The sequence below is a fragment of the Diabrotica virgifera genome, chromosome 6, assembly GCF_917563875.1.
Source record: "Diabrotica virgifera virgifera chromosome 6, PGI_DIABVI_V3a".
NCBI classification, from domain to species: domain Eukaryota; kingdom Metazoa; phylum Arthropoda; class Insecta; order Coleoptera; family Chrysomelidae; genus Diabrotica; species Diabrotica virgifera.
Genome location: NC_065448.1, coordinates 252,743,836 through 252,770,363, shown reverse-complemented (window position 1 = coordinate 252,770,363; position 26,528 = coordinate 252,743,836). Strand labels below are relative to the sequence as shown.

At 32.0% G+C, this 26,528-nt stretch overlaps 1 protein-coding gene across 1 annotated transcript in view; it reads left to right on the top strand.

Annotated features, from left to right (window-relative positions):
- The window catches only part of LOC114338191 (cadherin-86C), a 56,084-nt gene that overhangs the window by 10,104 nt on the left and 19,452 nt on the right, over positions 1–26,528 (top strand). The window contains exons 4-5 of the mRNA XM_028288781.2: positions 15,491–15,799; positions 17,585–18,563. Coding sequence (XP_028144582.2) covers positions 15,491–15,799; positions 17,585–18,563 — 1,288 coding nt within the window. The remainder of the gene's footprint in view (positions 1–15,490; positions 15,800–17,584; positions 18,564–26,528) is intronic.

The following is a 26,528-nucleotide window of genomic DNA, read 5'->3' as shown; positions in this document are numbered from 1 at the left end:
GCAGTCTTTTTTAATGGATAATAGGGCTAACTTTCAAAGTCTGTCTTCGCTTGTTGAATTTCTTTTAAACTCTTAATTTGAAACTTTTAATGCATCTTAATACTGCAAAACTTCGTTCAACTGATGCACTTGTGGCTGGGATAGTTAGTAGTACTAATTCACACAACTTGACCACTTCACACAGCGACTTGTTTAAACCAGTAGTTATAAAGAAATCCCAGATTTCTGGGTATTTCTTTATCATTCATGTCAGTTGTTTCATAAATGATACTTAACTGAGAATGCAAAGCTGGGATATCAAAAAATTTTCATTATTTAATCGTAATGACATAAATTCCTCTGTGGGAAATTTTGATGAATTATAATTAGAAATACAGTGGAACCTCGATTATCCGTCAGGGCACCGGACCAAGGGTATGACGGATAATCGAAAAGACGGTTAACAGAACGTTAAAAAAATTCATAGTACAACTCTTGTTTAATAATATGTTTTGTTTATGTATGTTTTGTTTAATAATATACGTTCGTCTAATACGTAATATATATGTTCGTCTAATCCAATTAATTTGGTTTAGAATATTCTGAAATCTTGTTTGTTTTACTCTTAATTCAAATTTTGCAACGAAAAATTTCTTAATCCGCGTAAGATCATACAATTTACTTTATAGTCTTCTTCTTGTCGAGAATTCTACTCAATGAATTGTTGCATGTGCGATGCACCTTCTCTGGCTTCTTTACACAAATCTTTGTTTGTGCAAATGCAATGGTAGTATCACTGTACATTTCAACGAATTTCGTTTGGTTCATCGCAATGCTCAAAACTCAATGCTAACATAAAATGAATAATTGATGATGTACGGACCCTGACGGTTAACAGAGGTGACGGTTAATGGAGAGACGGATAATCGAGGTTCCACTGTATTAAGATTATATATAATTCTACAAATTTTAAATCGTTAAAATTTTGAAAGCTAGAATTCATTTGTTGTAGAATATTATCAAAAGGGGTCTTTGTTTCCTCTGTTTTCTCTGTCTCTCTGTCTCCGAAATTATCAATCTTCATTATTTTTCTTTCATGTTCAAACTCCATATGTTCAGTTTTATCCCAAATATTTTTAAACTGCTCTCGTTTTTTTAATTATCGTATTAATAAAGTCATCAATTTGTCTTATACAAAATGCAATACCATTTGCTTTCTGTAAAATGTCAAATAAAAGATCAGTAAAAGGAAATATCTCTGCAAAAAATTTAAATCGAAATATTCTTTAAGCGAATGTATGTAATACCTAAGCACCCCTTAGCAGCAGTACAGTCGGAGCATCTCACTTTCGGGAAGGCGATACGACGAGCGCTTCCATGGCATACCAAAATTCGCGCGACTAGTGGGTGCGGTCATTGAACCCTGACCAATTTTAAAAGGGACAACTGCATGACAAGCGGCGATTTTGAGATGCGCTTCTGCCAGGAGTGGACCAAATAGTTGAATTGTGTGCATATTGAGTTCGTTCGTACGCGATTAATTTTTAATATTTTTCAATGCCTATTGGCTAGGTAATATGTAGATTATTTGGATTAGGGAAAGAAATTTTATTATTAAATATTAATTAATAATATATTTTCTTATATCGACAAATAAATAGGGAAGCGGCGCTTCCCCCGCTTCCATGGACCGCACGCCTCTGAGTTCTGATAACAGATAACTAACAGATGAGAGATTGATTAGATCCGTACCAAACAAACTCAAAGACATTGATTAGAACCATAGTAACCTATAGTTGTGAAACCTGGGCAATAACAAAAAAAAAAGATGAATCCCAACTCAGGACATTCGAGAGTAAGATACTGAGAAAAGTATATGACTTGGTGCAAGAGGAAAACGGCACATGGAGAATCAGGAGAAACGATTAGGTTAATGAACTGGATGAAGGGTATGATATCGTAAGATTTGTAAAACATCAAAGACTGTTATGGATGGGATATGTCCAGAAACAAGAAGATGCTAAAACAGCAAAGAGAATATTACAGTGGAAACTGCTAGGAAGATGAAAAAAGGAAGGTCCAGGACGAGATGGTTGGATGACGTGGAAATGATCTGAAAACCATGAATATATGGCAATGGAGGAGAAGAAGAACAGATGAGAGAATGCTTACTCAATCATACGCCGCCTGTAAGGAAGTTGATTTGAACATAAATTTTTGAAAGACACAATAGATGATAAATGTGGCAAAGAGCGAAAATACAAAAGTCGATTGCAACAAAATAGCATATACGTGATTGGTATTGGTATAAAAATTGGTTAGGTAAACTCGTAGAAATAATAGCAAACTATTAAACAGCGTACCTACCTACCCCATTTTGTTTATTTTTATAATCTTTTAACATTTTTATAATAACAATGTTTCATTTTATTAGTAAAATATTATAATATTCATGTTAACAAAATGCTTGCTTAACGTAATGTTATCCCATTTTTTGATTTAATCTCTGATACCTATGCGCCCCTTTAAAACAATGAAAGTTGCGTGATAAAATGACACAAAATCCAAACGCATTCAGTTAAACATTTGAAATAAAACTGTGAGTGAGTGATAAAGTGAAATAACCAACTTTAAAATTACCCGTCAGGAGTATGACCTATATACTTTTTTCCCAAAATCGATTTTAATTTATTGTCTATTCTACCAAACTAACATACGTCATCCATTTAGCAGTAACACGAATTTAATTTTCATTTTGTTACTTAGCGTGCTGAGAAAATTCATACTAGATTTATTTTATGATTTTAATGATTTTATTTTAAAAAATTAAAAAAAAAATAAAAAACCGTGTCCAACTAAAGCGAATTCTTCTTCTTCTTTTTCTTCTTCTTTGCAATCTCCGCGGCGGAGGTCAGCAATCATCATAGCTATTCGGACTTTGGAGACGGCTGCTCTAAAAAGTTCATTTGATGTACATCCGCACCATTCTTATTGTGCTTCTTTTTCCTTGAATCTTTCCCTGCATAATCAGTTGAAGCAACTTGTATTCTTTCTCCATGTGTAATATGTGCGAGATATTTTAATTTTCTTGTTTTGATGGTATTTAAGATTTCCATTTCTTTATGCATCTTTCTCATAAAGTATTTGTTTGTGACGTGTTCTGTCCACGATATTTCCAGAATTCTTCTGTACACCCACAGCTCGAATCATTCTAGTTTTTTCATTGATGCCGCATTCAAGGTCCAATCTTCCATTCCATAAAACAAAGTCGAGAAAACGTAGCACGTAGCCATCCTAATTCATAGCTCCAACTTCAAATCTCTAGTGCAGAGCACTTTTCTTATTTTGTTAAATATGCTCTAGCCTTTTCTATTTTGATTTTGATTTCCTAGAAGTCATCACCAGTGGAGTTAATCATTATTCCAAGAAATGTATTGTTATGCTCTGTATTTTCTCTCTGTTATGAGATTGATCAGCATATTCTTATTTCGATTAATTAATTAATTTTCTTAATTATTACTTATGGAAACAAAACAAAAATTAAATAAAACTTTCCAATATAATTTATTCTCAGGGCTAAATTATATTAACGTATTAACTTTGGTTTGTGGCTTCTAGTATCTCTAGTTGCTTACTTCATCCAGGACAGAACAGAGAAAATAAATATACTAATGTCATATAAATTCTATAAATATTATTTATTTATCCAATATACCATAAATATTATAAGATTTAAATGTATGCTAAAACTCAAATTTACTTTTCACCTTTTGAATACATTACTTATTTCTTCTTTGAATTTATTAATGACTAAATGATGCTGTAGAACTATTTAATAAAAAATTAAACAAATATGGTATGTGATATAAAAAAACTCTCTCCTTTTCACAAATAATCTGACTAACCTTTTTTTCTCTTATTTACTTCTTCTCTTGGATTGTGTAGTCCTCGTTTCTCCCACACGTGCTCCTCGGATGCTGCGACGATCCTTCTCGTCCAAACTGCTTCACAAAAAAACAACAGCACTCGCTCGAAATCTCTCCTCAGTTTTTTCTCTGCTTGATATCTTATGCAAATTAATACCAACCGGCTACTCGTTCCAGACAGAAACAGGAATCTCTTCGTACACAAGGAGATTTAACTTCTCAACTCGATCAACGATTTTGTTTCAACACGATTCTGCTTACACGGCCGCCAACTTCACCACTTTATACAGACCTCTTACTTTTCAAAAACTGGACTGCTCTCTCCAGATCTTCATTACACAGTGACTCTTTTTTTCTCCTCAAACTCAGATTCAAACCTTCTATTCTCCCTCCATCCGCCTCTCTCGCCAATCACAAAACATCCTCTCTATAAATTACATCCCTACTTTCATTTCTTAAGAACAAATTATTTTTGTATACAACTTTTCCGTTTCGTCAAATTCCAGGAGATACCAAAATTACTTTTGTGTTTCTACATGCTATAAAAAAACCGATATTCTAAAACTCAACAATTGTGTTTACCGTTTTTCCTTCTAAGAAGCATTTATAAACGTCCTATTGTTCACTTCAAAGCGAATACATGTACTTTCTAATCCGACCGTATTAATTCTATAAGTTCGTTCATAGAATCATTAATACTGAACGAGTTTCACTTTCCACGAAACACTGCGTATTGACTAAATTATACTATTTACAATTTTTGGCCATATACAGGGCGATGAAAATCTATGATCTCGTGGTCTTTGAAATAAATTAATTTTTAAATTTTTCCCATAAAAATTATATACCAGTATATTGGCCTACTCGTTCGACATTGGTTCCGTATGAAGAGATTCTCGTTATTTCTTTGAATTTTAGATACATATTCTCATAAATTTTGTCTTGTTGACGTTCACTACTAGAACGTATTCTCTTCCAAACTCTGCTATTTCTGGTCACCAGCCTCTGAAGATTCTCAATATTTTCGGCTAAGATGGCAGTGTTATCCACATATATAATATTGTTAATGGGAACTCCATTTACCTTTAAAGGAACTAGAAATCGACAATTATGTATTTTATGTGACAAATTTCACTAAATATTAAGAAAACAAAATGTATTGATGATGAACGGTCAACGAATAGAAAGAGTAAAAACATCAGGTTACTAGGATGTTATATCTTTCCTATACTGTTGTACGGAGTTGAGTCGTGGACTCTCACAGACGCCACCACAACGGTGATGATTTCTGAAACAAATTATAAATCTTAAGCTGTTTGTTAGTTCTTCTTCATTTTGAAAATTTATTATAGTATGAGATACAAAATATTCGTTTTTATTAACATTTAAACATTTTTGTATTAATGTTTAAATAGTATTTTAAGGGATGTAAAATACGGATGAGTATCAAACTATCCTTTATTTTCATTTTGAAACCAATCATCAATGCCCTTACAGCTCATTCGTGCTTGGTACATACCTACAAAAATGGCTTTATTAGCATAAATGCAGCGCTTGCTAGACGTAAAGCTTTCCCAGATAGAATACTAATTGTAAATAATATTTTCACTTTAATAATAAATCTTTCTTATCAGAGCGAATGAGGCAATAAATCTTCCCTGGTAAACTTCCATTAATTACAACAGGTATAACATTGCACCTAATGTACAGTTGTACCGTTGTTACATTAGTTTCTGTTGTTAAACAACGAAAAAAATTTAAAAAGTTAAAATTGAAAATCCTTGTAGTTGCCTGTATACTGTATACCATAGTTTCAGAAAAACTTAAATATAAGTAAAAAACTTCGAGTATAAAATGGTATAGTTTATTTAATAGTTATTTTTGATATAAGTGTTAAAAGTACACGTTTAAGGCACGCATGTGAAAGTTTACATGAGTGCCTTAAAAATGTACTTTTTAACACGCATATCATACAATATTTTTTCTACAAAAGTTATTACAGGACAATATCTACAAAAACTTTTACTTGAACTTGACTGACATCCCATTTTTATATTTTTTTGACATTACATCAAAATTGCCTATACGGTCAATACGAACTGCAGTACCTTAATATTAGTTATTTATGATATAAGTGTTAAAAGTACACGTTTAAGGCACGCATGTGAAAGTTTGCAGAATGAGCGATAGCGAGTTCTGCAATTCATATGAGTGCCTTAAAAATGTACTTTTTAACACGCATATCATACAATATTTTTTCTACAAACGTAATTACAGAACAATAGCTACAAAAACTTTTACTTGAACGTGACTGACATTCCATTTTTATATTTTTTTGACATTACATCAAAATTGTCTATACGGGCAATACGAACTGCAGTGCCTTAAAAATATTTTAAAGCATTAGTGCCTTAAAGTAGCATTTTTAACGCTCGTATGGAGTGCTAAAAATTGCATTTTTAACATGGTTGTAGAAAATAGTTTTTTTTTCTATTGTTGAAAGCCCGTTTGTGTTCTGCTCTCCGTTTGTCAAAGGTTCTGCCAGTTTGACCGATGTAAGTTTTCGGGCAGTTACCACAAGTTAGTTTGTAAACGCCACTCTGTAGTTGTTTTCTCTTTCTGCTCTTATTGTTCTTAATATATTTGCTTAAGTTATTCAGGTCAGTTGTAAGTTCAGAACTAACAACAACTTAAGCAAATATATTAAGAACAATAAGAGCAGAAAGAGAAAACAACTTACAGAGTGGTGGCACAAACTAACTTGTGGTGACTGCCCGAAAACTTACATCGGTCAAACTGGCAGAATCTTTGACAAACGGATAGCAGAACACAAACGGGCTTTGAACAATAGAAAAACAGACACTTCTACATACGCACTTCACCTTCCAGATCATAATCATTCTTTTAATGAACAGTTTCAAATTCTGCATATTCAAAATAAAGGCCTTAAACTATCTTTATTAGAATCTATGGAAATTAATAAACTGAAAAATACAGATATAATTCTGAATGACCAACTCGAGACAAACAGCTCCCCACTCCTCAACCTCTTCAGTTAAAAGACTTTAAAAAGGCAAACCCATAGAAATCTAAATTACTTGAGAAAGGCACTCTGCTGAAACAGCTGTAGTCACATAGTTGTAATAAATTTTGTGGAAGTATAGAAAACAAATGTTTTCGATATCTCAATTTTCCCATTCTTACATCAAAGTTTGCATCCTTCTTAGTGGGATATCCATTGATTTTTTGTAGAAGAGCCAAATCTTCTGGTGTAAAAATCAAAACTATTTTTGAATCATAGCGTCTATCAGTTATCTCATGTTACTTGGATTACGGCTTGATACTAACACTTTACTGTTACTGTTAGATATGCGTATAATGAAGAATGAATAATTTAGCAAAAAACTGATCAATAAAAATTTTTATAAACAATTAATCAAAATAACAATTTATCTCCGACTCCTACACTACTTTTTTCCAACGTTATTAACGAAGGACCTTCATTTCTAATTGGTGTTGTATAAAAGCCACTATTTTCACATTTTAGCATAAAATATCGACCGCGCCAAGTTTCGTGCTAGATCAAAATGCGATATACAGCTTCCGGAAAATCCAGCACCTCATATGTCCGCCATTGGTTATTTATGCAAATGGGATCCCATTTCGGTATTCTACAGAATGGATTTCAAAATGAATTACAAGGGCTTCGTGATTCAATTTAAAAACACCACTTTTTCAAATAGGATTGTATGTTTCTTGGTTATTCCGATCTTAACCGGAACTAAATCGAGGTTAGCAGGACAATGAGGTTCGACACGGTTGAAAAATATATTCTTCTTGGATAAACAACCTCGACTTAAATATAGAACTGGCTTGAATATAATTGAACTAGTTTCAACATGACAGGAAAGTGTCAATCGAATTGAAACTAGTACAAATACAAAGTAACGTATTGCAAAACTGTTTATTAATGAACAAACAACAACTTAAGCAAATACATTAATTACAATAAAAGCCAAAAGAAAAAACAATCACAGAGTGGTATATACAAAATGACATGTGGAGACTGTCCAAAAACTTACATCGGGCAAACTGGCAGAACTTTTGACAAACGTATAGCAGAACACAAAGGGGCTTTCATTTTCATTAATATAAAAACAGATTCTACGTACGTCCTTCACCTTCTAGATCAGAGGTTCCCAAACTACTTTTTCTCGTAGACCACTTTAAAAAATTTACTGAATTTCTTAGGAAATAGTGTTAAACTCTTAGGAATTTTTCTAGATGATAATTTGGACTGGAGTGCTCATACAGACTACTTAAGTTCTAAACTTGCTACAACTATATTTTTGATACGCAACTTAGTTTTTATGATCCCTAAAAGTACCCTTATAATGATCTACTTTGCACTGTTCCATAGCCATTTAAAGTACGGAATAACTATTTGGGGTGGCTCTTGTCACGCAGCCAGAATTTTTAAATTACAAAAGAAAGTAGTGAGGATACTTGCAGGAGCAGAGTTTAGGGAACACTGTAAACCTTTATTTCAGGAGTTAGGTATTATGTCACTGCCTTCACTCTATATATATGAGACGCTGATTGAAATTCATTCCAACAAAAGTAAGTTTAACATAAACTCCAACTTCCATGATCATCATACAAGATCGAGAGATGCTATTAGAGCACAACGTTTTAGGTTGACGAAAAGTATAAAAAACTCGACTGATGTTAGTTTGTACAATTTTTTGCCAGATGAAGTAAAAAGTCTTCATTTACAGTCGTTTAAAAATAAAATAAAATCACATTTTTTAAAACATTGTTTTTACACAAAGACAGAGTACTTAGGTACCGCTTATATAATATAATAGTACTAGTTTGGTCAGGGTTTTTTTTTGCCGATTATGACGATATTAATTTCATGCTTTTATGTTTATTTAATGTTTTTACGTTTTTACATAGTGTGTTAAATTGTTTAAATTTGTTAGTACCTGTTTGTATATCTTTTCATTATAAATTATAATATTTATCTTTTAAATTTTGTCCAAGTTTTATAATGTACGTACTCTTTTGACTTGTCAAAAACAAAAGAAATTTTGTATATTTGATTCAATAAATTCTATTCTATTCTATTCTATTCTGGTTTCGGTGGACACCCAGCAGAAGTGGTATTTCGTCAGTGGCCGGTCTAGAAAATTGCCTGGGGGTGGGGAAACTTGGGTGGAAAAAAAATAGACGTTAATGAAGGTCGAACCGTCTTTTTCTTCTTTTTTTTTTATCAAAATATCATTCCAAGCGATTTTACATTGACTTGGAATTTATTTAAACTTTGCATTTTTTATCGTAAAGTATTAATGGAAAAAATAATGTTTTAATAGAAGGGACTCAAAAATATGATTATTAGGCATTATAACAAGTTTCTTTATTTAAAACATGTTTTTGATCAAATTTTAGGGTAGAAAACCTGTAGAATACTGTTTTTTACATTTACCTCCATTCCCAAAATACATGTTCTTCTATTTGGCTGAAAACTTGCCCAGAGATAGTCAAAACACAGGACTTTAAGTTGTTAAAAGAATTTGTATAGTTTTACAATACAAGAAAAGTTACATGCACTAATATCAGTGTCAAAATTATATAATCCAGTCGGGTTAGCATTTGATCTTGCATGACGAGCTACCCAAGCAAGATTCTATTTTTATAAGCTTTAGGGGGTCAATAGAAGTGTAAATTTAAAATTGCGAATGAATTCTGCCATTACGTTAGCCGCCATCTTGATTTTAACGGAGAACCGTTTTTGCTCAATATCTCCGCCATTTTTAACTTTCCGACAAAAAGTGTAAGGACTGAAATCGTTAAAAATATGATTTCCTATAAGTAATTTCTTTTATTATAAATTTTTTTGTGCCGTCAATATTTTTCGAGTTATGGGGGGAAATAGTGACAATTAGAGAATAATTAATTATTGAATTATCTCGTTTATTATTAGTTTTATAACAAAAATGTACCTATACAAAAATGAACAGAATTAAATTTTATACATTTTTAATCTCCTTCACTTTTTTGCTAAAATCAATATTTCAGGTAGTACGTATGCGGTAAAGGCGCGAGCATAAGACCTGATTGGTTTGATAGCAGTGGTTTTTGTTCAATATCTCCGCCATTTCCAACTTTTCAACAAAAATTTTAGGAACTGAAATTGTTCCAAATAAATCGTGTTTACAATAATTATTACAATTTTTTTAACCATTTTTTTCGTACGGTCGATATTTTCCGACTTAATTGTACTTAAAGTAGACGCCTATATTTTTGACTCTGATATTATTCCACGCGTTTTTTTTATATTGTAAAACTATAAAACAATTTTAACCACTTAAAGTCCTGTGTTTTGGCTATCTGTGGGCAAATTTTCAGTCAAATCGAAGGACATGTTTTTTGGGAATGGAGCAAAATATAAAAAACGGTATTTTAACGTTTTCTACACAAAAATAAAATTTTTAATCAAAATAACTTATTATAATGCGTTATAATGACATTTTTGTGTACCTACTATTAAAACATTATTTTTTCCATTGATTTCCATTGATATATTACGAAAAAAAATGGAAATTTGTTTAAATGAATACCAAATCACTATAAAATTTTCGTGGACCCCACTTACAACTTGTGAACCCCATTTTTATTTCACGCCAACCTAGACCCCCGTTGAGTCCCTCGTGGACCCCTGGGGTCCACCTGGACCACTTTGGGAATCACTGTTCTAGATCATACTGATTTCTTGAATAATTCCAAATTATTCATATTCAAGGCCTTAAGCTATATTTATTAGAATCTATGGAAATTAAACAATACAGATATCAACAACAACTTGAGGCAAACAGCTCCCCAATTCTTAACCTATTCAGTTACACACTTTAAAGTGCATACACCAGTAAAATACATACATCACTTGAGAAAGGAACTCTGCCGAAACAGCTGTAGTGACATTAACATGTGATAAATTTTGTGGAAGTAATGAAAACAAAAGTTTTCAGTGTTTTATTGTTAGATTTCTAAAACTCTTTGAAAAATACCCTACGCGTGTAAAATGAAAAGAAAGATCAAGAAAAGTAAGAACATTTATTTGAAAAATTATTTAAATAATTATAACTGCAGTACAATTTAAAATATTGCTTACAAATCAAAAATAATCATGTAATGATAATTTCTAATTATCTAATTGACAGTAATAGCAGTAATAGGTAGACTGTTCTACTGACCTGATTACATCAATCTAGAAAGCAGACAGTGGAAGAATTAAGTTCATAAAAGGGACACGACACTTATTCCCAATAATCGTCACAGCCTGTCTTCATTAGTATGGTTCGAAAATTGATAATATGAATATTTTATTAACAGCTCCGGGAAATTTTGTTCATTTATTATTTATTCAGTTACTATTGAAACGATGTCACATTTTTCCTAGTTATTGGACCTGAAATACTTTTGAACTGGGAATGAAAAGTAATAAATTAAAAATGAAATTTTAAAGTTATTAACTTTATTTTTTAATATAAAAATTGAGACCGCTAATCCATTCTTCTCATTTTTCTTCTTCCTCTTTTTCGGACTGTTTGCATCCTAGTACAGAGTAATAAGGATTTTCTCGGGACACTCAAAAATCCAGGTAGCTGACTACTTTTTTAGTTATTGTAGACCTATAGGAAGAAAACCTACCTGTTTCCTGCCTAGAGTTCGCGTCCGTTTTTTAATTATTAACAATTTAGTGCAAAAAAACGCGATTTTTTCGATTTTTTGCACTCCATTCAAAAGCTAAATAGTTGACATAAAATTACAAAACTCAGTTTTTTAGAAAATTGAAAAACCTTCAAAATGCCGATTATTGAAAGTTAAAAGTTTATTTGTTGCCACGGAAACTGCAAAATAAGTGAAAATCGTTATTTGTTAATAACTTTTACTAAAACTACCTTAGAACTTTAGTCTTTCACTCAAAGTTGGGTATTGGCGTACTTAACAAACCTTCAAAATTTGAGACCGATCCATTAATTAGTTTAAGAGTTATTCTATTTGTTTATCCCAGAGACCTTTATTGCAATATTGCAATAAGATAGGACAGAAAATAATGAAGATAGGGCAATTCTGAGTATGCCAAATGAAAGTAGAAGAGTGATAGTATCAAAATGTATTAAAAACAGATAAAAAAATAATTAATATAATCAAAAATCCTAATGCCAAATTTTTGAAATTTTGTAGTTTATAAACATTTAGAATAACTTTAAAAATGTTGTCCGTAGAAACAATCTTTTTATATATTCGAAAAAATAGTATTTTAACACGAATTTTCAAATAAAAAAATTTAGCCTGGGTTCATTTGGGACAAAGTTAGCCTTATGTTTTTTTTTTAATTCACAGTTAATTTGTTTATAATAATTAAGGAATCTCATTAATGCCATTTTTAAGAATGGGATTTGTATTTTTTCTTAAAAAATTTGCACATACATTGTACTTTCACAGCACCCTCTACGATTTTTTAAAAATGTAGTTCAAACGATTACTAGGGGGAACCTACAAATCCACCGAGTTAACACATTCGCGGACACGCTGTCATTTTATACATGTATTCTTATGGAGTAAATGACTTCATATGCAGTCATGACCGCGAATGTGTTAAAATACTGAAAAAGCAAGTTCAAACGAATATAATTTTCTGTATCTCCGGATCAACTCAATGGCTTTTGATCTTTCTTTTTTTAATTTGTATGTAATTTCTACGTACGTTACAAATATGCAATTTGTTTATTTTATTAATTAATAAACAGTCTAATTTGTTGAAACAATTCTTGAAAAAATATTTTTTTACAAAAATCTATTTTTATAATCATAGTATCATTAATGATCATAGAAAAAGTTAAAGTACACTTTAATAAATAAATGATTTTTATTAGATAATTTATTTATTAAATTATACCTTAACTTTTTCTATGATTAATAACGATAATGTGATTAAAATCATGGATTTTTGTGAAAAAATTATTTTTTCAAAAATTGGGACATTTTGCTTGCGTCACAGTGTTGCCATGCCACTTCTTTCATAATTTCAATCAATGTTAAATGTACCTACAAGAATAATAAAATAAGAACGTTTACTTCTCCGTCATTATACTAGGTAGAATGACAAATGAGGTGTCAAACGAAAGCTTATAATCCAAGGATAGTACAAAAGTTGAGAAATTAGACCTAGATTGTCTGTCCTTCAAAAAATAAGCGTTATATTGGGGATTTCTAATGTCGACATTAAAAGTTGTACTATTTTTTTTTTCTATAAAACATTTTGATCTAAAACTTATCAGAAAACTTCTTTGTACTCTCTACTTTTAAATAAACGTGATTAAGAAGCTAAATTTTAAACTTCGTCACACAACTTTTGCGATTAAACTTTGCAATGCACAAATCCGCACCTTTTTCTTTGAAAAATTCATAACCTTTATCGTGATAAGAATAAAAACTTGAAGCAGGTACCTTTGTCTTTAGAAATGTTAGAGCTATATACTGTAAAAATTTCAGAAAAAAATATTAAAATGGAACAGAGTTGTAGCGAGGTAAACGCAAAAAACGTGATTTCATTTTTTTTTATTTTTAAGTTAAAATTGCGACTTTGACAATGTTCCCCTACATAAAATTCAAAGTAAACCTCATTTTCGTTTTCAGCACCCTCAAAAATATAAAGTATGAATAAAATTAGCCATTCACCCCTCCGTGGTCAGTATCTCGAAAACTAAGCGCTTTTTTGAGGGTGTCGCGCTCGTGTATAATATCACAAAAAATTGTAACGTGATAGTATGAAAAAATAGAGGATACGGCAACGGTGTTACAAGTGATGGTCGGATCCAATGCCAAAATGTACACAGACACAGATGTCCAAAAATTGTTTTAACACAATAGACTGTTTATTAATTAATAAATGTCTAGAGTCTAGACAAATTGCATATTTGTAATGTACAGAAAAATTACATACAAATTAAAAAAAGAACGATCAAAATATATTCAGTAGATCCCGAGATATAGAAAATGATAGTAGTTTTAAATTGCCTTTTTTAGTTTTTGAACTCATGCATTTGTCGGCTCCCAGCTCCCCCTTCACTTACCACGACTAGTCACCAATTGAACTACATTTTTAAAAATTCGTGTAAAATACCAGCTTTTTTAATATGTAAAATGATTTTTTCTACGGACAATATTTTTAAAGTTATTCTAAATGTTTATAAACTACAAAATTTCACAAATTTGGCATTGGAATTTTTGACTATATTAGATATTTTTTTTATCTTTTTTTAGTACATTTTGAAAGCATCAGTTTTCTACTTTCATTTGGCATACGCAGAATTGCCTTGTCTTCATTATTTTCTGTCTTATGTTATTGCAAAATAAAGATCTCTGGGATAAATAATTAGAATAACTCTTAAACTAATTAATGGATCGGTCTCAAATTTTGAGGGTTTGTTAAGTACCCCAATACCCGACTTTGGGTGAAACACTAAAGTTCTAAGGTAGTTTTAGAAAAAGTTATTAACAAATAAAGATTTTCACTTATTTTGCAGTTGCGTAGGAACACATTAACTATTTAACTTTAAATATCGGCATTTTGAAGGTTTTTCAATGTTCTAAAAAATTAAATTTTGTAATTTTATGTCAACTATTTAGCTTTTGAATGGGGTGCAAAGAATCGAAAAAATCGCGATTTTTGCACTAAATTGTTAATAATTAAAAAACGGACGCGAACTCTAGGCAGGAAACAGGTAGGTTTTCTTCCTATAGGTCTACAATAACTAAAAAAGTAGTCAGCTACCTGGATCTTTGAGTGTCCCGAACATGGTCTATTTCTAGCTTATTACCCTGGAGTATCCACTCCTGGGGCCTCTCCATTCTTCTCTGTTTTGTGCTATTTGATGCTAGTTTTTCCTCACCTTTGCCTTGATGGCGTCTATATAGCCGTCGATTTTGTGGTCTTCCGCTACTACGACTGTGCTCGCGTTGTCTCCAACGTACAATGTTTCTCGTCCATCATTCGTTGTTTGACGTACCACGTGTCCTACCCAGTTTCATTTCAGTTGCGCAATTCTTCCAATTACATCTTCCACCTTGGTCCTGCTTCGCAAGTCCTCATTTCGTATATGTTCTCTCGGCGATACTCCTAACATAGCTTGTTCGATGGTCCTCTGTGTTGTTTTCAATCTATTGGCTGATAACTCTGTGTCACGGTCTCCATTTCATAGGTCATAAATGGTAGAATACAACTACTGTTGAATACCTTTTCCTTTAGATTTATTGGTATCTTCTTGTTTTTCAAAACAACACTGAGTCTTCCTACTGTTGCCCAAGTCATTCGGATTTAGCCCAAGATTATATTTCAAAAATACAAATTAGAAAGTATTTTTGATTACAGAACAACAGACAACAAGAATATAGAAAAGAGGTACCGACTTGAAGAAACTATTGTCTACAATATTTTATCTTTTTCTTTTCATCTTGTCATTGTTGAGGTATACTTTCTAATTATTATGTTTATTTATCAATATTTGTCTTTTTAGGCGAACTTAGGCTGGCACGTCCTCTGTCAGAAATTCTTTCAATATCGCACACCGGCCAACCGATACTTCTTACAGTAGTGGCAGAAGAAGTTAGATCGAATCCGAAAGAAGCTCCAGCACAATCAACTACGGTTCAATTGGCTTTAATCCCACCAGGTGTTACTGCTGGCACACCTACTTTTGGTGCTATTGAGTACAACGCCCTGCTGGATGAAAATTCACCAATAGGAACTGTGCTAGATCTTCCACAAGCTGAAATTTCTATTCAACCTGGAGATGTGGTTACTCTGGAGTTACTGAATAATAATGGTGAGGTTATTTATTTTTCATTTGATACTAGCCTAGTCCACCTTTAGACTTATTAGAGCCACCATATGCATATCTGTGGCTACCTCTATGCCGCATAGGAGGATACTAAATATGAAGCATCTAGGCATGTGCATTTTTGTGACGACATTCAAAGTTACTCAATCCTAGATATATTGGCTTCAACATCATCCTTAGGTCTCTTTTTGGGACGGGCTACTGATCTTCTACCGTCTGGTGTTTCATAAAATACTGTCTTTAACACTCTGTCTTTCTCTGATCTTACCACATGAGCTACCCATCTCATCCGGTTAGCTTTTGTATGCCTGATAATGTTTTCAGTACCATACAGAATCACCAATTCAGCATTGCGGTTCCTTCTCCACAATTCTGTCAATCCATCTCTTTGAGGACCAAATATCTTTCTGAGAACTTTACTTTTAAATACCAGCAGCTTATTTATTTCACGCTGATGTAGAGTCCATGTCTCACTTCCATATATTACAACTGAACGAATAATTGACATGTACGGTCTTAATTTAGACTGTCTTTTTAGCAACTAGATCTTAATAATGATGATTTGGAGTATAATTCTCTTTTCCCCGCTTAGCCTGCTCTCCCTGATCCTTGCTGAGACCTCTTTTTCTATGTAGATGTCATCTGTGATTACCGTCCCCCAGATATTCAAACTCTTTTAATAATTCGAAGTTAGTGTGGTCATTAATAGATATGTTCTGCCTAACTCTTGGTATTGGAATTGTAGTTACTAGCATGTATTTCGTCTTCTCCTTATTTATTCGTTTCCTCCTCGACTTGTGAAAACACCTCTGTCACATCTCTTGTAAAATGAGCCAGTAATCTAGATCAATAGCAAAAGCCAACAATAGTTTTGATCCTCAATTCACAAATCCTCCTGTCATCTTAGACGATAGTTTACTTATTGCATTTTCTAAGACCAATTTGAATAGCAACGGTAATAAGAGGTCTCTGGTCTAAGTCTTGATGTTATACTAAATGGCATCTATGTTGTGTTTCCTATCTTTACCTGCTATTTATACCAATTGCTTGCTATTCCCATTTCTAGCATTGCGCACATGTACCTAATGTATTATGTAATGCAATGTATTATATTTGGAATATTGTAGCAAACAGTAATTTATTATCTATCGTGGCTGAATGGATCAAGTAATCTAAAGCCAATAAGGAAGAAAAAAAAAATAGTCATATTCTGCTTCTTTTATCGAATCATATGCTTGCTGGAAATCTACTAAAATTTGGCGTACGTCTCTGTTGAATTCCCAAATTTTTTCTAATATTTGCCAGATCGTAAATGTTTGATCTATTGTTGAAGACCAGCATTAAAAGCCGCATTGGTAGTGGCCTAGAATATCTTCCGAATACGGAGTAATATAATCCTCTTTAGCAAGATAATTGAGAGATCTTTATGTGCTGTGCTAATAGAAGATATGCCTCTATCTCTATAGTTTCAGGATTGTTCTTTATCTTTTTGCTTATGTAAGGGTATTATAACGTTTCCATTCCATTCCCACAGTTTATCCTCTTTATTATTTCTTCTTTTTCTTCTTTTACTTTTATATAGGCAATAATGCCTGTTTTTCTTCAACGGTGCCTTTCATTCTGTCCCTAAATTGTCATTCCATATTTTTCTTGGGCGTCCTATAATTCTTCTGCCTAACGGTGACTTGTCCCTGGCTATTCTTACTATCCTTGATTCAGACTATTATTTAATTAACATAAAGCCTAACACACTATTATATTTTATTTTAGGTACCTTTGAAATCAATCCTAAAGTCGTGGAAAGCAATACAAAGTTTCAGATATCCGTGAGAAACCCCAAATATTTAGATTACGATGAAAGACAATCAGTTGAATGTTACATTATAGCTAAAGAGATAAGTGCTGGAAATTATACCGCCAAAGCAAAGCTAACAGTACTTCTAAATGACGTCAATGACAATCCACCCAAGTTTTCGAAAGATAAGTACTATGGTACTGTCCAGGAGCATGCTAAAGTTGGTACTCACGTTCTTGTAGTAGAAGCTATTGATATTGACAAAAACCCAAACAGTAAGATTCAATATACAAAGCTCACTGGCAAAGGAAGCGAACTTTTTAACTTAGATTCGGATACAGGATTGATCACTGTGGCTGATCCTATCAAATTAGATGCTGAAGAAACACCACTAATAACACTGAAAGTAGAAGCTGCTGACGATAATGGTGAAGGACTTAAAGCTAACAGTACTGTCGAAATAAAGCTAGTAGATATTAACGACAATCCACCAATTTTTGAGAAAGAAGTTTACGAATTCATATTAAAACCGGATAGAACAGGTTTTACCTCTCCTGCTTTTATTAAAGCTACTGATAAAGATATTTCTCCACCAAACAACGAAATTCATTATGAGATTATAAATCTACCAGAAAATCTTTATATAGATGAAGCCTCTGGTGAGCTATTGGTCACAAAAATATATGATATCGATGATATAGTCACGTTAAGAGCAAGAGCATGGGATGGAGGGGTACCTAGGTTGTACAACGAATCTGAAATTAGGGTGTACCCACCTGAAGGACAGTCTCGGAAGATGGTGTTTATAGTACCCGGTTCAAATCCTGATAAGTTGATTATTGCGGATACTTTAAGAACTTTAACAGGTGGGAAAGTTGCTATTGATCGAATAAGGCCGTATACTGGCTACGAACCAGGAGCAACGTATGTAACTCATGATGATGATAAAGACAGGTAAGCATAAAATGTTCGTAGTATTTTGCAGTTAAATTTTTAGTATTACATACAAACGTACCTACATAATCGTTCCCCTTCTACCATTAGTTGCTGAGGGAGGTGCTTCTAGCCTTTGATGAATTTTCTCCATTCTTTTCTGATCTTCGCCATTTGCTTCTTGCCAAGAATTGCCCTTATTTTGTAATACCCCTGCTGTGTAGCTGTTCAACTCTTTTATTGGTCTACCTCTTCTGTTTTCCCTATTGGTTTAGCTTTCCACACTCTTTTTACATGCCTGTTACAGTCTGCAGTAGAAGGGGAATGCCGGTTCTGCTACCAAGATATAGAAATCAATGTGTTAGAGAGAGAAGTACCTTCCCAATGAGTAAGAGTGAGATAGATGCTGACGTCACAAGTAATCTTCCATAATGGAATCTACCATAGTTATTTTCCGCTAGATGACACCAATCCGCCATTTTTATTCCATTTCAGTATTTTTAGATGGCGGCATAGCCAAAACGGCACTAAAGCATATCTCCGTTGTTATTGGTCCGATCGTGACATGTGAGGTATCATAGGAAAGGGGAGGGGCTAACGAATACGTTAACATAAAAACAAAGATGGCGGCATAGCTAAAACGGCACTAAAGCATATCTCCGTTGTTATTGGTCCGACGTGTGAGGTATTGGAAAGGGGTGTGTTGGATCGTGACGTACAAATGGATCGGTGGAAAGGGGCACGTTGCATATACTATATTTTATCTACGACCATAACATAATATGTTATTTAAACCAATCACGTGCAGAAATCTAAGCATTACGAGTTGTATACTATATTTTATCTACGACCGTAACATATTCGGCATTTTTATTCAAATTCGCCATTTTTATTCAAATTCACCATTTTTAACCCAATTTTCCTTGACATTACGTCGAAGAAATCTACCATAGTTTACCTATTAGCCGCTGAATGACGCCATTTTTAGTCAATTTTTATTCAAATTCGCCATTTTTATCCAATTTTCCTTGACATTACGTCGAAGAAATCTACCATAATTCAGCTATTATCCGATAGTTGGCGCTATACATCTCGTTAGCATTGGTCTGATTGGAGATTGTGGTACGTTAAAGGTGTGGGTAGTAACGAATATATTCATCGATATGAAAAAGAACTTCGACTGAGTTGACAAAGACAAAAAAAAATCTAGAAGGAAGATATTTAATAGAAAAAGATTGCAAATTTTCAAAGCAAAAGTCTTTTAGAGTAATTCGATTGAGAAAATTATATATACACAAGTAAAAAGAGAGGCATAGACAATAAAAGTTGTAGGTATGTAGTACCTAATGACAAAGACAAAAAAAATCTAGAAGGAAGATATGTAATAGAAAAAGATTGCAATTTTTCAAAGCAAAAGTCTTTTAGAGTAATTCGATTGAGAAAATTATATATACACAAGTAAAAAGAGAGGCATAGACAATAAAAGTTGTAGGTATGTAGTACCTAAACGGCTTAACGTAGAGAGGCATATATTTTATCTACGACCGTAACATAATTTATGTGTAAGCGATGGTGACATCTCATTAGCATTGGTCTGATTGGAGATTGTGGTACGTTAAAGGTGTGGGGAGTATCGAATATGTTATTTAATCCATAAACTAACCGTTACGAGCTGCATACTATATTTTATCTACGGCCATAACATTTGGTGCCACCAATTCGCCATTTTTATTCCAATTCACCATTTTTATTCCATTTCAGTATTTTTAGTTAAACTCGCTATTTTTATTCCAATTTGTCCTGATACAGATATTACGTTGAAGGAATCTACCATAATTCGTTCTAAATGTGATCTCAAAATCCCATACATAAAACAAATTGAATTCATCGATATGAAAAAGAACTTCGACTGAGTGCATTATAAATGACAAAGACAAAAAAAATCTAGAAGGAAGATATTTAATAGAAAAAGATAGCAAATTTTCAAAGCAAAAGTCTTTTAGAGTAATTCGATTGAGAAAATTATATATACACAAGTAAAAAGAGAGGTATAGACAATAAAAGTTGTAGGCATGTAGTACCTAAACGGATTAACGTAGAGAGGCATAGACGTAAGGAGAGACGTGGACAATAAAAGTTGTAGACATGCCTAAATGGCGTAACGTAGAGAGGCATAGACAATAAAAGTTGTAGGTATGTAGTGCCCAACGGTATGGGCGCACAAAAAAATTTCCTAGATCTACTGACAAACTGGGCATTTCGCAACATCTAGCAACAGCGCCTCCCATAAGAGTCTGTGTATTAGAGTTAGATAGAAAATCAATTTTTCCCCAGATGCTGGGGGAAATTAAAAAAAAATTTAAGGTCCATTCTGCTCATTTTTGTCTCGTTTTGTGGTGGAGGCCCGACTTTTACGTCACGATTGGACCAATAAAACAGAAGATATAACTAATGCCCTTTTGGCTGTATCCTGAAAATACGTAACTAATGCCCCTGATAACGTATAAGATATAATAGAAGCAGTATTTTGATATGTCCAATCCATCCCTCTCTGAGAGATATGCGAGGTATCATGTGATTTAACAAATTGAATAATATAGAAAAAATAAACATAACAGCATGCCATAAAGACATTAGATACAAATGATTTAACCACCAGACACAGAAAAATCAAATAGAGCAGAATGTTAAAAAGGAGTTCTGTATCTTCGGTCCTCTTGGTGCAATAGGGACATACGAATTCTCAAATGATACGATTTAACCAATAGAGTTCAGTGACAGAAAAATAAAATACATCATGTCAAAAGGGTCTTAGATACGTATTTTCCGTCCAATCGTAACTTACAGTACCTCAACCAATAAAATACAATGGCATAAAAATCAAATACATCAGCATGTCAAAAAGGCTTTAGTATTTTCTTTTCTACTGAGAAACATCCAAATCTTTCGTAAAATATTATACACGGGCGTTCTTTCTATATGTCCAAACTAGTAAACCTCTTATTTTTAACACGCAACTCTCAATATTTACATTATTTCTTCCTAGAAAATATCAGTGTATCAAAATGGAATACAAATATATGCAAACCACCAATTGCTAAATCTATCATTATATCGCTAATACCTAAAATACATATCAGATAAATTCTTTCGCTAAGTCCAAACCACCGATATTTCTCACATTATTTTCAAACCAGATTTAGAGTTCTAGTCAAGCATAAAAATCAAATACATCAGCATGTCAAAAGGGTTTTAGTATTTTCGTTTCTATTAAGAAACATCCAAACTTTTCGTATACTATCGTGTTGTATACTTTTGTACACTATTGGTTTTTATAATTTGTTTAAATTTTTTTAATAAATGTAGCAATAACTTCGAAATTATGGCATTTAGTTGTAGGGAAAATAACATGAAAAATAATCAGTATTTCTTTAGGACTTCAAAACTCAAATAACGACTTCTTGTCCTATTAGAAATACGGAATTGGATTTCCAGAAAAACGGAAAATCTGACAACAATGTAATTGTCACTATAATATAGACCGCCTCAGAAAATTAATACCCATCAAAATCTATAAAAATCTTGCAAGCCGTTTCCGAGATAATTGAGTGTTTCCATACATAAAACTCACTCTGTATGCAAACCAGATTTAGAGTTCTAGTCAGACATAAAAATCAAATACATCAGCATGTCAAAAGGGCTTTATTATTTTCGTTTTTACTGAGAAACATCCAAATCTTTCGTACTCTATTATACACAGGCGTTCTTTCATTATGTCCAAACTAGTAAACCTCTTATTTTTACCATGCAACTCTCAATATTTACATTATCTCTCCCTAGGTGCAAAATGTCAGTATATGAAGCATAAATATATGCAAGCCACTAATTGCTAAATCTATCATTATATCGATAATACCTACAATACATATCAGATAAATTCTTTCGCTAAGTCCAAACCACCGATATTTCTCATATTATTTTCAAACCAGATTTAGAGTTCTAATCAGTTGGAGAATACAAATTTTTGTTATAAAGTACGTTTTAAATGTGATCTCAAATAAAATCCCATGCATAAAACAAATTGAATTCATCGATATGAAAAAGAACTTCGACTTAGTGCAATATAAATGACAAAGACAAAAAATATATCTAAAAGGAAGATATCTAATAGAAATAGGTCGCAAATTTTCAAAGCAAAAGTCTTTTAGTATAATTAGAGTAATCCGATTGAGAAAATTACTTATTATGGGTATACACAAGTTAATAATAAGCAAAAAATCGAACTTCTATTGATCCAATCAAAAAAATCAAATACATTTGTACTATGAGAATGATCTCCGAAAGGGAAATCGATAGGTCAAAATAAACTAATTTTAAAGTAAAAATGTGGCTTATTCACAATAAAAATAATAAATAATAAATTTTCTTGCGCTCCTTATTGTTTTACGAAAGATACAAAAAAAACACGAAAAATACACGATACGTAGGTAGAAAATAATGTCATTATTAATTATGACTTAATCATTCTTTCGAATGTTTTTAGTACGCATGACTCTAAGAATTTACCCTGGTATGATTCTGGTTTCGAAGGATCTTTGGACGGTTTTAAAATAATTCGAACTAGGTTTCGAAGGATCTTTGGACGGTTTTAAAATAATTCGAACTAAATATATTCTTACCAACCATCTGGAAACTTAAGGTGTGTGTCGATATAATTCTTTATTTGTACTAACGCCATTACTACAATCGGAAATTTTCTTAATCATTCTATAAGTACAGTATTTTAATTGCATTTTAAACAGGTTTCTAATTCACTTATGGAAAAATTAGAATTAGAATCAGAATCAGATTAGAACTTTCATATTGTGATACATTTGTATATGGAAGAAAATAATACGGTATGTATAAGATACAAAATTCAAGCATTGGAAAAGCCATACAAGAGGCACACCAAATTCAAAAATCTTGACTATTTCGTCTAAACATGAATTAAAATTTCTAGTTCTATCTTCTAGCTTCTCATCCAGCTTGAAATAGGATATTAGTATTCATATTTATTATTTCAAAAAATTTTAAGATATCGTGTCTTTTGTTGTAGGTATACTGTCACATTTTCAATACATATTACCCAATTTTTACTTACCCATCATCGAGTTAATTTATAAATGCAATAAGTAACTCCTTAAGATATTATGCTTTCAAAAAACGCTACCAACCAATCTCCTTCATATTGGCTAGTTTCAAATGTATTTCTACAATTACACCATTATTTGCCGAAATATTTTAAAGCAGTGTTGACAACGTCTAAAAAACTGTACATAATTTGGTACATAAATATCAAAAATGATGATCAAAATTGCTTTTATTAGATGATTATTAGCTCTCTTTATCCAGCTTAACAAAATGAGAAAAGTGCTCTGCACAAGAGATCTAAGGTTAGAGCTAAGAATAAGGTTGGCTAGGTGCTACGTTTTCTCGACTCTGTTTTACGGAATGGAAGCTTGGACCTTGAATGCTGCATCAATGAAAAAACTGGAATCATTCGAGATGTGGGTATATAGAAGAATTCTAAAAATATCATGGACAGAACACGTCACAAACAAAGAGGTTCTGAGAAAGATGAACAAAGAAATGGAAGTCTTAAATACAATTAAAACCAGAAAATTGGAATATCTCGGACATATTACACGTGGAAAGAGATACAACTTGCTCCAACTCATTATGCAGGGAAAGATTCAAGGAAAAAGAAGCATAGGGAGACGCAGAATATCGTGGCTGCGCAACCTGAGAGAATGGTACGGATGTACATCAAACGAACTTTTCAGAGCAGCTGTCTCCAAGGTCCGAATAGCTATGATGATTGCCGACCTCCGTCGCGGAGATGGCACTTGAAGAAGAAGATCCAGCTAAAATAAAATAAATAAAGAACTTACATCGTCATATCCATATACTGTTTTGAAAACCGAGGACTTGGAAGCTCCAATAAGTCATAACTCGAAGTTTGAAATAGTAAATAGTATATCAGTGAATGTTTATGCTTTGGAATTAAATCAAGTTAAGGAAAAATAATTTTACGAATTAGTGCCTGCTTGCCTAAACAAAACAAACTTGATAGACATGTAAATTTGAATCTTATTCAGGATAAATATTTTCTAAAATTAAATGATTACCTACGACTCTCATCGTAGTGACGATGGAAATATTGAAATAAAATATCATTACTTCTGGAAAAAAAGGTGTCTAGGTTGTTACACTATATAACCAAAAAAGAAAACTAATTCACCCAGATTTATTGGAAAAATTTACTGTTTCACCGTATCATTAAAATCTTACAAAAAAAGAAATATCGAATTAAATAAACAATACATAATAGAACTAAGAAGTAAATTACGAATATCAGAGTGCATGAGATACGAAATAAACATCTTACAAGCAAAACTATCGATACAACAAATACATATTATATACATTATTCACTTGAAAATTTTAAAGTAATGTTGGCTGAATGTCCAAGAAACTGAGTATATTTAGCCTCTTTTACAATATTTCTGAAAAACTTCAACGAATTTGTCTATTTAGCGAAAAAAAAAATCTAATTCACGCAGTTTTATCGGAAAACTTTGCTATTTACCATTTTTATTCACTGTCTTTTTAATCTGTTGAGTAACATCTTTAATTTATTTTGATTTTTAAGAAGTTTTCTAACCTCCTCTAATTACGATTTTTTGTAGAATTTGGACTGGTTGTATTGAATTATGATAGGTATGTGTATCTGATTACGCAATAATTTCAAAGAGACATTCTTTGTAGCTTAGTATAAATTGGTCTTCTAATACTAAAATATTATAAAAAAATAATAGAGTAAAGCAATACAGGAGACTTAAAAAAGGTTTAAAATCTCATGAAATCTTGTTTATTTAGTCTAAACATGAATTAAAATTTATATTGTTCATACTTATTATTTCAAGAATTTTAAGATCGTTTCTAATTATCCATCATCCAGTTAATTTATAAATTATGAAATAGGTATCACTATGATATATTATGCAGCAATAACTATGTTTTCAAAAACTATAGATACCAACCAATCTCTTTCATTCTGACGATGTATTTATACAATTACAACATTATTTACTTAAAAAGTTTAAAGCAATGTTGGCTGAATGCCCAAAAAACTGAGTATATTTAGCCTATTTTACAATATTTCTGAAAAACTTCAACGAATTTTTCTATTTACCGAAAAAAAAATCTAATTCACACAGTTTTATTGGAAAAATTTACTATTTCACCATTTTATTCACTGTCTTTTTAATCTGTTGAGTAACATCTTTAATTTATTTTGATTTTTATGAAGTTGTCTAACCTCGTGTAATTACGATTTTTTTGTAGAATTTGGATTGGTTTTATAGGATTATGATAGGTATGTGTATCTGAAAACACAATAATTCCAAAGAGACATTCGTTGTAGCTTAGTGTAAATTGGTCTTCTAATACTAAAACATTATAAAACATAATAGATTAAAGTAATACAGGAGACTTAAAAAAGTGTTAAAATCTCATGGTACAAAAAAGAAAATGTCTCGAGTGTGAATTTAAAAATGGAGTTACTACAAAAAAGAAGATGGTACATACCTTTGAATATTAAAAAATATTTGAAAAATTTTAATTTTTTTTGTAGATTGTGTAGTTAATACTAAAAATTAGTAAGGAAATAAAAATGATTATAAATTAAAAAAATCTTCGACGTTTGTTCTTAGAGCATGTGAAACATTAATAATTACAAAAAAATTTCAGTAGGTACCTTTAAATATTAAAAGTATTTGAAAAATTTTAATTTTTGTAGATTGTGTAGTTAATACTAAAAAATTAGTATGGAAATAAAAATACATATCAATTAAAAAAAATCTTCAGCGTTTGTTCTTAGAGCGTAGTTCGAGTATGCCCGAACTTTCCCGATCCCCAATATATCTACTTCTTCTTGTAGTG